Source organism: Malurus melanocephalus, unplaced genomic scaffold (assembly GCF_030028575.1).
Source record: "Malurus melanocephalus ecotype Western Australia unplaced genomic scaffold, MMel_1.1 scaffold_87, whole genome shotgun sequence".
NCBI lineage: Eukaryota > Metazoa > Chordata > Aves > Passeriformes > Maluridae > Malurus > Malurus melanocephalus.
In genome coordinates, this window is record NW_026623319.1 from 1,201,098 (window position 1) to 1,214,064 (window position 12,967).

Genomic DNA, 12,967 nt, shown 5'->3' on the forward strand with positions numbered 1-12,967 from the left:
TTGSATTGTTGCCAAGAGTGCAAAGAACCTTTTTGTGAAGCTGCTGATGTAAATTCAATATATCTTTCAGCTCTTAGTTCAAGCATTTGAGCTCTTTGATAGAAGCATAAGGACATAGTATATCTAGAAAAAAATGATTGTACTACTGAAGTATGATATATGGTAATTCAGACATGTTATTTAATCTACTAGAAAGGAAAAGCCTGTAGCAACATCTCTGCTTATCTTGTACAGGCTTTGTTTTGTTGTTTTTTTTCTCTGCTTTTGTTTTCTTTATTGATGTTACATCATTCTTTTTACTGCTTAAGTCCTTCCCTTGTCACATGTCAGTATTTTCAGCTATTTTACTCATTTTTAATGGCAAAAGTCTGAAGAACTTATTTTTTCTGTCACTCTGATTCACTGTGCTTTATTACACACTGTAAATTGAAATGTCCTCTGTGAATACAGTAGAGAATCAATTTAAATAGATTTTTATTGGAGTAAATAATTTCTGTTTGAAGCTGAAAGCTATGAATATTCATAAGACAAAATAAATACAATTCATGATAATGCATCCTTATRAATAAATTGAGAATTAATAAATAGAGACTTTCAGAACAGAAGAATGAAAACAAACCTAAACTGAGATGCCTTTCTCTGTCTCTTACTTGATTTGAAAGACTAATATAGTTTATTGGACTTGACGWTCTTGGAGGTCTTTTCCAACCTTAATCTTTCCATGACCAAGTGACTTCGAGGGTTCAGTGGTGCCCTGTCAGAGAGGGGTGAGCTCAAACCCAGCCTTTTGGGAAAACTCCAGGATGGTCCTCAACACTTTGCAAATGGAGTTTGTAGCTTTAATTAGGAGAAGTTGTAATTTATTAACTTTATTCTTGCTTGATGTTATTTTCCCTGATTTGTTGTGTGTATTTTTAAACTGTTTTTAAAGTCCATTTTAATTCTGTAATCCAAGGGGTCCAGATGTCTAGGCACAAATGGAGAACAGAGGAATGTGCAAGTATCAGCTGTGTTTTCAAAGTGCTTTTTTTGTGGGTATCCATCAGGACACCTGTCCACATCTCCCACACAATTTTTTTATATTTCAGTTAATTTCCCTTTTTTTGAGACATCCTTGTATTGATCTGTAGTCTGACCTTTATTCATCGACAGGCACTTGATGAATACTCTCTRTTTTGATAGTTGATGTTGAAGTTTTGCATGGTAACAATATTGCAGTTGTTTGAGTAAGACTAAACTATAAATATTGTACRAATCTTTAAAGTAAGTTGCTTAGTTAAAAATATCGAGACAAAACTGAGAAGAAAGGCAGGATTTTTGTGTTGTTTCTGGCTTTAGTATTTTCTTTCATGTGCTGATGGTGCTTGCAGGCTTTAGTGTCTAATGTGGATATCCAAATCCATAACAAGGAACCTGGGAAAAGCTACTCACTTGCTTTTATAAGGAAAATAATTTTTTGTGTCCCTCTCCCTCATTACAGCCTAAGGCAGTTTTATAGGAAATGTCTTAAGGGACTGCTCTTGAGAGAGGCAAAATCCTGACTTTACAGTGGTGGTAAATGAAGTCACGGTAACAAAATGACTATAAATAAGTTATCTTCTATAATATACCAGCCTGTTACTTATTTTCACATTATGTGGCATTTCTTTGGAGAAGAATGACAGGGGCAGTGAGTACTTCTGATGCTTCTGTAAAAAAAATGACTATTTAAATGTAACCACAGAACAYGTAGTGATTTACCAACATAGTTTCCTGCATGCTTTGAAAACCTTGAACCATCATTAYGAGAGTGAGAAAGTGGTTCTCCTAGCAGGTTTATTTGGGAAGTCTGAAAATACTTGTCTGGAACCTGATTTTCATGATAATTTCATTGCCAACTGTTTTATTTTTACACTATACCTAATTTGCATTTTTTTATAGTCCCAAAGTCAATTATCTTCATCTTGTGTTTAAAAAAGAGACAACCTCTTCTTGTTCACATAAATACCATATAAGAATGGACATTTCCCATACCTACTGTCATCATCAGCTTGTATAGGATTTACTTGTGACCACATTCAGTGATGAAACCTAAACAAAATCAAGTCTTTTTATACTTATCAGCTATACATGAGTATCTTCCTTGCATAAATATTTTCATCCCCAGAAATGTATGTCTTTCTGTGGGGTCTGGTGTCTGTTTTTCTTTCTTTCAAGCAGGACCAGAACCAGTGCTGATGCAGAGTTGAAAGATTGTGCATTTTTTCATCTCAAAATAGTTTGATAAGAAAAACAGATGATGCCATCTGTGCTTAACCTGCTTCAGCAAAACAGATGTGTAATCATAACACAATTTAAAAAATTGTGAGAAATTATAAAAATTGCTTATCAAAATGGATGGCATTGATGTCTGTTTTCCTAAGTCATGCAAATCTAGTGGTCTTGTAGGAAAACAAACTCAAAGTAGGTGGAAGTTCTTTTTTCATCTCATCTCAGCTATTTTTGGTAAACAAGTGAAAAACACTTGTTCTAATAATGTGTTGCAACAGAAAACACTTATGTTTCTCTTTGTGGATGTTCCTCTRTCAGATGTAGTCTTGGTAAATGCAGGTGTCTTTATTTAGAGGGCTTTTATAACCCACTCATGTACAAACAGATACGTGATCAAGGCAGTGCCAGCTGATGAAGTCTCTGTGTCAGTCCATCCACTCAGTGTTTCCCCAAGAGAGATCCAAACATTTCAAGCTTTGCAAAGCAATGGGAATGAAGCTCAGCTGTTCAAATAACAGCATCAAGCTGCAGCAGATCTTCTCTTCCTTCTTGGCATTCTCCTTGGTGGCACATTGGCTGTTYCATGCAGTGCTGGAGGCTGTGTGGACAGGAGCCCCCTTGACACAAATCCTGACCCAGCACAGAATGCAGTGGTTAGGACACGTGTCCTTATCTTATCTTATCTTGTGGGTCCCCTTGGTTGTTGGCCTCWAACTCCTTTTTGGGGAACACACATACAGTGATTTCCTGCGGGGGGGAAATTTCCACTCCTGTGTGGTTTTTAGGGGATTTGGTTTTGGTGAAGAGGTTATTTTCCCATAACTGAATACCAGTTCTTCTGGAAAGTATTACAGTGTTAGTTCTGTATGTTTTTTTGGGGGGGATTTTCTGTTTGTTTGTCTTTACTGGTGGTGGTGGTGTGGGGGTTTTTGTATTACCTATGGTAGTTTTTCTCTTTCAAAGTAGTTTTCCTGGTGGGTTTTTTTTATCAATTGCTTTATTCCTTTTTAGAGTGACATGTAATGAATTTTCACACCACCCTGGCCCCCCATACCTGGCTAAATTTTAGTACTGGAATATCACAAATAATTTAAAAATGCTTTCTGCTTGTGGTGACTCATTGTTCTGACTGCTCAGAGCCATTCTGTTAGCTGCTGACAGAAAGCAGGCTTTTTCACCTCTCCATCACTTTAAATCTAAAACTTTACATTTACTGTATGATTGGAATAAACGATTCCTGCTGTGCCTAATGAATCCTCTTATTTTGCATTAAGCTCCATCAGAAAATGGGCCTCTTAGCAGATTGAGCCCAAACCTTAGGAATAAGAAGTTATTTAGTATGAATTGCATCAGTTAACACTACTTTTTCATGTAAATATTTTAAGGCTCATAAAAACTGTATTGATGTTCCTCTAGGGTAATTAAATGAAARTTTGGTAACTTATTWATCTYTCTCTTTCTCTCTTTCTCACACTTTCTCTTTCCAAACTTAATCTCTCCCCCCATCTTTCTTTCCCCTGCTTTTTTCCCCTCCCTCCCTCTTTCTTTTTCTCTCTCCCTCCTCTYCCCTTGTCCCAAAAATGTGCTTTTCCAGAAACATAAGGTAGATCTTTTCTACAAGCTGCGGCATGTGATGAATGAGCTGATTGACCTCCGCMGGCAGCTGCTGTCGGGGCACCTGACCCAGGATCAGGTGCGAGAGGTCAAGAGACACCTCACCGTCAGGCTGGACTGGGGCAATGAGTAAGTACTGGCTGTTCCTTCTAATTCTTCTCAAGTAGCTTTTATTAACAAAAAACCCCAACACAATGTTTTCTTTCCAGTAGTATTTATGCTCAGGGAGAGGTTTTGCCTTCTACAGTGAGTTTTGCTCTTGCTGTGAAATGAGCTGTTTACCAGTAGGCCTCTGCTAGGGCTCCCTGCAAGTAAAGGACATTTTACTTACTTGGTATCAACCTAGAGAATATTAGACCTGGGAGGTTGCGTTCAGAGGTACTTAAAACACATTTTTCTACCACTGACAAAGTATTTTAATGGTTGGTGCAAGAAGTAGAGAATCTCATTGTTAACAGGGACGTTGGAGCTGAGGCTGTGATATTTAGATGTTTTCTATTATGACACTCCTCAGAGATTTAGACTCTCCTTGGTCAGTTCCATGGTGAATTGTGAAGAGATTCTTTTAAAGCCAAGACAACTGCAATTCATTCCCACAGAAATGGTAATAAATTGCCATTAGACAAARAACAGCCCGTGGCCAGGTTTGTGTGTGCTGAGATGTGGATCAGACAGGTAAGTTGTGCATGACACACACGTGACATTCATTCTCAGACAAACAGCAACTGCTTTTCCACCAGGAGTGGGATTAGTGCTAATGAGCATGTGGGAGTGGGGAGGAATCCTATAAGTTGACAGCTAAGGAGAAAATCCAGTGTTTTTCATTAAGCTGTGTTTGTTTGATGCTGTCCCTTTGTCACCTACCTCAAAACCCCCTCTGAGGGACATACTGGAATACCCTGATGAAGGTTTAGCAGCCACCTTGCTGCACTTCATGTGTCTCTTGTTGAAGAGAGCTCTGAAGGACACAGACCGATAGATTGCATCAAGTCTTTGCTCTGCAGTGCGGAATTACAGATATTTTCCATTCTTATTCCCAGTAGAGTAAATGGGAACCAAGAGACTGTTTTTGAACATTATGCCTGCCTGGTTTTGCTCAGAGTTTATGGATCAAATTAGCAACAGGAAACTGCAAAAATGCTGTGAGAAAAAAAAAGATGAGGAGAGCAGACAGCAATGCAGCARTGAAGAGAATAGGTTGTTCCGTGAGGTGGCTATAGACCTTTTTTGATGTGGAATCATTAAATGGGAACGTAATTCAAACCATAAAGGTAAATCTAATGCATGACAATTATGTAGAAGCATCAGTGAAATCAGTAAATATGTTCAGGATTATATTCATCTACTCAGGATGCTTGTTCGGGAAAAAAAAAATTCTGTTTCTYACTACAGGTATTGAACTCCCTAGAGAAAGAGGTGCATGATATCAGAGATACATGCAGCATTTAATGTCTAAATGTCTGGGGCTTTGATGGTATTTCTGCAACATCACTCTTTTCCATAGAATTTCTGGTAGRGTTCTGTCACTTCCTTCTATCTCACCTGAGTTTTATCATGAAACATGACCTCCTGTGTTAATCTGCTAAAAACACTAATGATTTTCATATACGTATTAACACAGCACTGCCCTTTCTCAAGGATTATAATAGTGCTAGTCACTTGTTCTGTCCKATTTGAGATTTGCAAATAAAATAAATGAAAAGCCTTGTTATTAATGTGCATTAATGTTGTCTGAGAAGATTGAGTACTGTGGTTTGAGCAGGGCTGTGATTACTCAAGGCAGTACAATYTACCAGGAGATATTCCATGGCCCAGTAGCTTTCAGGAAGCACATCTCACACATCTAATATGTAATATGCTTGCTTGTTTAGTGAGAGGCTACTTTTGTGCTGACCTTGATCCTTAATGAATTGTATTATTTGAGAAGGAGTGATTCACACTTCCTGTCAGCATCAGTTAGGGATTTTTTTTCACTTTGTTCAACTGGTATAATTTTCCCTTAAATACACTGGCAGTGGCCCTGGAAGTCATCCCTTGCATGCTGGTGGGGGCTGGTGGAAATCAACAGACAGATACACTCTTYGGATGAATAGCTGCAGATTTTACTTTTTGTGAAAGAAGTTGTTTAGACTGTTTTCTRACCTTTTATTTGCTTTGTTTTGTGTGCTTACTGTAAATACCAAAACATTTTGCTCTGCAGTTCGGGCTATTAAATGCRGGAATATTATTTTACAATTATTGCTGCTAACCCTCTGTATTGTTGCCAGTCATTCTTACAACACAATACTGATTGCCACTTCCTGTAACAATTCTATTTTCTGTTGCTTACACATTCTTTCTCCCCTGTACAAAACAAAAAAAAAAATCCTGGATCCCTTTTTTCCTTCATTCAAGCTTTGTTCCTTGTTCCCATTACCCCCAGCTGGGTTTGTACACATGCAGGGCTGATTTTGCTGCTACAGAGATTTTTGTATTTCCCAATCAGAGTTTGCTACCTTCAGATGAGCATCATGCTGGTTTTACACTTGCACTTTTAAGCATTTATGTATTTTTGCCCAGCTAAAACCTCATCTAATATTTTCTTTCCTGCATATCCTGATGGATTTTATACAGAASATTGCAAATACTTCTATTTTCTAAAAATGTTTCTCTCTGATACAATTGGCCATAACATTGATCAATGGAAGTCTGAAATGCTATTGGGAGTGTCCAATGGTCTGTAAATAACAAGGAAAAGTTGTAAAGCAGGAGAAAAAAAGTTATAAAGCTGAAATCTGCTATTTATCATCTCATTTAAGTCACATTACAAAGTGGAATCTTCAGTTCTTTGTCTCATTTTCTGTCACGTTTCAAGTAAAATAGATAATTGATTTTGAAATTTTTGTTTAGGTTTTTGCTTCTGCATGAATGCACAAGTCTTTCAACTTGTGCAATTGCTTAGAATGGGAAACCAGAATGAAACTTCCTTGCTAATGAAAAGCTGTTTCATTGTGGAGACCTATGCATCAAAAACAGATGAAGGAATCTGCCTGACAGAGCTTCTGTTTGAAAAGTGAATCCTCTGTTTCTGCTTCAGTGCCAAAAGCTAATTGCAGCAGTATGTGCAATACCTTGTGTGCCAGAAAGGCAGATGAAGCTTTCTTCAAAGTAATTCAACTTGAAAATCAGAGGTCATCTCACCTGATCTTCAGGATCGATTCTTTCAGATTAATCTAACACCTGCCAGGAGATTAACAGAAAGCATCCAGGTTTCCTTTCATGCTCAGGGAAGACACTTCCTTCCCAATAAATGTGGGATAGGTGCTCTGTGTTTAGGGTCAGAAACAGAGTAWGGAGGGGGAGCACCAATAGCTTGAGATTTTTGACAGCTAAAAGCCATAAATAAGATGAATTTGTAGGCTTATATTACTTTTTAGTCAAAGGTTATTCTTTTGCACATAAAATGTTATTAAAATCATTGCATTAAAAGAAATCTTCCAAATAGTTGCCATAAATTCTGCACAGAAAGATCCACAGGTAGCCAAGAGGTACAAACGAGTGTTTAAAAAGAAAAACAAAGGGAAAAATATTAGCAATAAATCTTCCACACTGTCATACAAAGAAAATGAAACGCACTTTTCAAGTCATGGCTTTTCTTCTACCTCAAAATTACAGCTGGAAAGCCAGTAGCAATGCAATGTTAGTACCTACTAACGACTGACATCCATAACTGTCGAGGGGAATTGTGTCATTCCGTGAAGTCAGCACAGCCTTAAATTTCAAAAAGCCCTAAATTTCAGTGCTCACACTTTTAGATTATTTTGGGGTTTGGAGTAATTTACCTTCTTGTCATATTTTCTTGACATAAAAGGAATAATAATGACTTTTTGGTAGTGTTGCAACAGCAACATGCATGAAGCATGAAGTTAGTGAAATGCATCTGGAGATATGAATTAAAAGTACGTAGGAGGTTGTAATACCTGTTTTGAGAATTAAAGGCAGTTTCATTGCAGTAGTTGTCATTGCATCAAAAGAGATCAAAATAGGAGTGACCAATTTAAACAACCATAAAGAAATACCTGTAAGAAGGTTGCAGGAAGAGCAGCTGCAATTTCTGTCTAAATATATAACATCTTTCCCTCTCCTGAGTATGCTTGGAGTAATGATTGAATTGGAATTGAAGGTGTAAGGAGCTTTGCTGAATGTCAGTCTTTGAGGAAAAGCTGAATAACCTTTCTCTGTAGCCTAATACTGCAATGCTCAGAAATATTTGCTACAATTTCCTTTTATAATCTCCTACCTAAGATTATTTACCTTCATTGCATCATCTTAAAATTAAGAAATAATTTCTTGTGTAGCATTACATCAGTACTTTACTGATTTCTTTATATATCGATTGCAACCCATGCAATTTTTTCTATAACTTAACTTAATTCTATCAAAGAAAAGTATCAGGTTGTATTAGCACAGTCTCATTTTGAGAAACATGTTTTTTTCATGTATTTAATTTTCCATGGATTTCTGTATTGTKTTTCCTTCAAAGTCTATTTTAAAATCTGTACATATTATGTGAGTCACCGCCAGGATAATTTTCTTTCCATTCCCCATCTTTATTTGTGTAAGAGAARTAAAAATGATACTAAATGAGGTTTTGATATACTGAGAGAAGTAATAAAAGAAAAATTGGTGGCAGCTAAATTAAAGCTGAAAAGGTTGAGGTAAAGTGGACATTTTTGGAGCAAAGGGGATGAGATATTGCATCCTCCAGAAATGCAATGAGCTCTCCCAGTCTCTTCTGCAAGACTGAGTTGCATCTGAAAGACTTTTTTTTTATTTAAGTCAAATGACAAATTTCTGCAWGATTCTTCTAGGAGAAGGAGTTGTCCTCACTTGCGGTTATATGAATTCTAAATGCTGTAGTGTTTGTACTRTAAATAAGTGAACATMCTAGAAATTACGACTGTTCTTCAARATTACCCTTAAACCCAAGTTTATTTTCTCTAGAAGCCCAGGTAACCTTGGGTTGTGTGTTTATCCCTGTCAGTATTAAAAAGCATTGTATTTTTGTTAGTTGGCTTGCTTTCATATTATTTGAGAGAAAATTATCTAGAGATTTTAGGTGGTGGATTCTTAATTTTTTTTCCCCCAAAGAAAGGAAAATTGTAAAGATTTTTATGTAGAAAAGGGAGAATGTTTAAATGCCAGCTGGAAGTATCCCAAACAGATGCTATCAAGAGGTAATTGATAGGCTTGGGGATATTTTGAAGGTAAACTTGAGGAATATTTTTGAAGGGCAGTTCATTGTGAAGGCAGAATAAAAGAGCACAAGACTTTGCTTGTAAAAGAAAGTATTGTGGAGACAGGAACTGTCAAATAAACAAACCAGCACATTATGTAATTTTTATGCATGCTCTGTTTTGGAGCAACACTGCCTGGCAGCTGGGGCTCTTCTGTTCCCCCAGTGTTTGATAATAGAGAGGGAAAGTGGGCCACTGACTGTCATTGCCATCTCAGGCATTATGTTGTCAGTCCTTCTCAGGCAAACAAATAATTGATACAAATTGAGTGTACAAACCTGAACTTGCACCTGCACAGTAACTGGTTCATGTTTGTGCTGCAGCCAAGACACCCTTGTTTGCTGGGAGCAAGTGTTGTGCAGGATTAACGGCGTATTAGAGAATGAGAATCTTCTGGGCTGAAAATCCAYGGTGTTAAGGGATTTAACTAAAAATAGGATATTAGATAAGTTTCACAGGGATGCTGCTGCAGTTGTGTTGAACATTATTAAGCAGAAGATAATAGGTTTGTCATGTTCCRAGTAATGAGTGCAGGCACTGCTTCACCTCAGCCCTCCAGAGAGCTGAAATGATGCGAAYGGAGCCTCGTCAGGCTGGGATTGGCTTGGCCAGCTTTTCCTGGAGGACTTTAATGGAGCTCTGTGGCTGCCCTGGACCTGCAGAGCACACACAAGTGCCTCTGATAGTGTTAGTAGGGAATAATTGGTTCGTATCTATGTACTATGGGGAAATTCCTTTATCAAGGTACTGTAGGGGTGGGGTGTGCACACATGKGAATGGCAGGGTGTTCTGGAGGTTGTTTAGATACTCACATTCAGGAAAGGTTCTGTGAATGAAATTGATTAGCATTAACATTTAAAGAAAAAACAACTTTGCAGTGATCCCTTATCGGTTTTACTTTTTTTTKKWWTWWWWTTTTTTWAATTTCTGTGGTAAGTAGGCTCMACTGGCAGTTGCAGGTAAGGATTACATTATGTGTCCCTCTTTTAATCTTTTTCATTTGGTAGATAGATAGTCATCTTCATCTTTGTAGATGCAGTTTTCAGATACTGGTCCTGGGCCCCTGAATACTTGTGTTTGGTATGTTTAACCAAAACATGAAATTTTCACAATGTAGCTTTAGAATTTATGATTTGGTATTTGACATGAAACTGCATTGAAGAAGGAAAGCTGTTCCCTTTTTTTCCCATTAGAAATAGAATTGATTTTAGCAAAGAACTGAGAATGTGGAAATTCCAGTTTGTCAKGATATTTCAATGACCACACAGTGCTGCCAGGGCAAGTGTACAGGGCTGAGCTGTATTCTTGAGATGTGATCGTTTAGGGGTAGAAATGAAGAAGGAAAACCTGATTAGGCAAACTTTCAAAAAAAGAATTATGGAGTTTGAAAACTTCTGGGTAACATTTAAAAGCACTGTGGTGAGCAAAGGTAGCTGAGCTTCCTACAAACTGCTGCTTCTCCCTGGCTGTTGTTTTAAGCCAATTGCTCAGAAAGAGACACTGGATTGCCTGGAGCCTTCTGTTATTGCTCCACACAATTACTCTGCAGTACCAGAGAGGTTTTTCTCAATAAAATTTTTCATTTGCCATCAGGAACAAGTCTGTGCAGAATGCTTCCCTCTCTGATTACAAAATTAAATTGACTTTTGCTTTTCTTTTATAGTTCGTGACAGAAGGAGTGCAAAGGTAGTTCATGAGGGCGCCTCTGCAGTTTTTTTCTTTAAGACTAAAGAATTTCAATATAAAATGTCTATAAGTGAAGTAAAAAAAAGTTACACAAGGCAAAAGTGGGGAAATGGTTAATTCATGTTTTGTTTTATATTTTTACTTCTAATGTGTGTTTAGTGTAGCTTTTTATTGTAATGCTCRGAGCTCTGTGCCTCAGAAACTGAAGATCTGTGGAGCAAAACTTGGATTTTGTCACCTTCAAGGTTGTCTTGTTCTGCAGTCTACCGTTATTAATTAATCATTAATAGTTTTTCATTTGTTTGTCTGGATGAAGAATATCTTATTCTGTCTGCTGCTCATGTGAAGCTGTGACCTGAACTGCCTTCTTTACAGCTGAATTCCTTAACTATTCGTCTTTACATTGGTMTTTATTTAATTAGYTTATATAGTTGATTAGAGCCAAAATACTARTTCTGTTCAGAAKAATTAAAAATATTTTGTGTATRTGTTACAAATASAGATTAAAATTCTATTTATTGCAGCTAGTTYACTATTTTAAAAACACTATGTTTACACAGTAATAAAATTGGGGGTGAAGTTCTGTGAACACCAGGAATACCAAAGCAGCTTCCCTAGGCTCAGGATCTGTTGGCACATTTGAACAGGGCCATTAATAGAACTTTTTCATTATGTAATTGAAGGAACTTGCTCAAATGCTGCAGCAGAAACCAGAGTATGAACTTTATTTGCCTATTCTGTTTCCATGTACAAAATTAACTTGTTTYGGGTATTGCATCAATATATTGGCCAAAAGCTTCACCTGCATTAATTGCCACAGCTCCACTGAAGTCAGGGAACAGAAAATGCCAAGTTTGTAGAGGGATTTTTTTTTTCTATTTGCATTAAATTTTCTTTAGAATGATGATGTGTTTAATGGTTAACAATTGCAGTAAGACTGGAATAGTTGAGTATTTCCATGTCCCTGTCCTGGGGGAGGCACATGCAGGAGGAAATAGTGAACATGAATGGATCACACTGACACTGCTCCTTCCTTCTCTTCCAGACATTTGGGCCTTGACTTAGTTCCTCGCAAGGACTTTGAGGTTGTGGATTCAGATCAGATCAGTGTTTCAGACCTTTACAAAATGGTAAGAAATTCTGTGGGAGATTCATCTGAGTTTTCACTGTGGGAGGGAAAGAAGGGAAAATGTTTTTATTGTTATTCTTACATGTTTTCTTGTTTAGAATGATGTTTTAAGCTGAATGCCTTCTTCATTTGCACCCTAACACCAGTAGAGTGTCTCTGGTACYCTGAGTACCCTAAGCTCTGGCATGCTTTGATAAATTTAATTTCAATTTACAAAGTGGTGTGACATCTGTTGAAGGTTTCTCTGAGTTCAGAAAGTCCATGAGAGCCACTATTTAATTTCTTCAGCAGATTTGCAGATGAAGAATACCTGAGTGAAAAGTTTGGTTTTAGTSGTTGCACACAGATAACATCTTTGCCCTGTTAGAAAGATTTTTTTGAGCTCACAAAAAAAGGGGAGAGAGTAAGGAGACTGGTGAGTAAGTTAATTTAAGCAAAATTAATCTTTGAATATTAAGGCCATCCCTCTTGTATGTCAGTGCTTCTTAGAAAACATGACAATGAAGGTGCATTTGAATATTTGCTTTTCAGGTAAAGTAGTATAATTCCTTCACTGGAGTGAGTTCCAAATTCTGTCACTGTAAGTCACTTGTACAGTCCAATTACTGCATAATGAAGTTGAAGTTGTTTTGGAAATGTGAACTGTGCYGGTAATGAACTGTAAAGCCACTGATGCATATTACAACTTAACTGTGTTTAGATTCTCTGTTAGTAGGACWAATACAGATAATTTTGTTTTGGCTTATGATGTAACTGTAAAGGGAGAAAGAGCATGTAATGTTCAGCATGTAAACAGCACACAAAATTTAGGAAAGTGAATGAAAACTCTTCCCCAGATGCTGTTTTGTCTAATAAAAGCCCAAAACAACTCAAATAAAAAACTCTCAACACTATTTTATACAACTTGGCTTAATATCTTCCAAAGAAAATAGTGTATTTCCTACATAATGTGGCTACAGTGTCACTCACTCTAGGAAGCTTTTAAATTCCTATTTTAAAGTAGTTTTGACTC

The 12,967-nt window shown here is 37.1% G+C and overlaps 1 protein-coding gene across 7 annotated transcripts in view; it reads left to right on the forward strand.

The window, feature by feature from the left end:
• The window catches only part of DOCK3 (dedicator of cytokinesis 3), a 181,046-nt gene that overhangs the window by 53,909 nt on the left and 114,170 nt on the right, over positions 1-12,967 (forward strand). For all 7 annotated transcript variants that reach the window (XM_057368019.1, XM_057368022.1, XM_057368020.1 and 4 more), the window contains exons 6-7: positions 3,845-3,993; positions 11,872-11,956. In XM_057368019.1, coding sequence (XP_057224002.1) covers positions 3,845-3,993; positions 11,872-11,956 — 234 coding nt within the window. The remainder of the gene's footprint in view (positions 1-3,844; positions 3,994-11,871; positions 11,957-12,967) is intronic.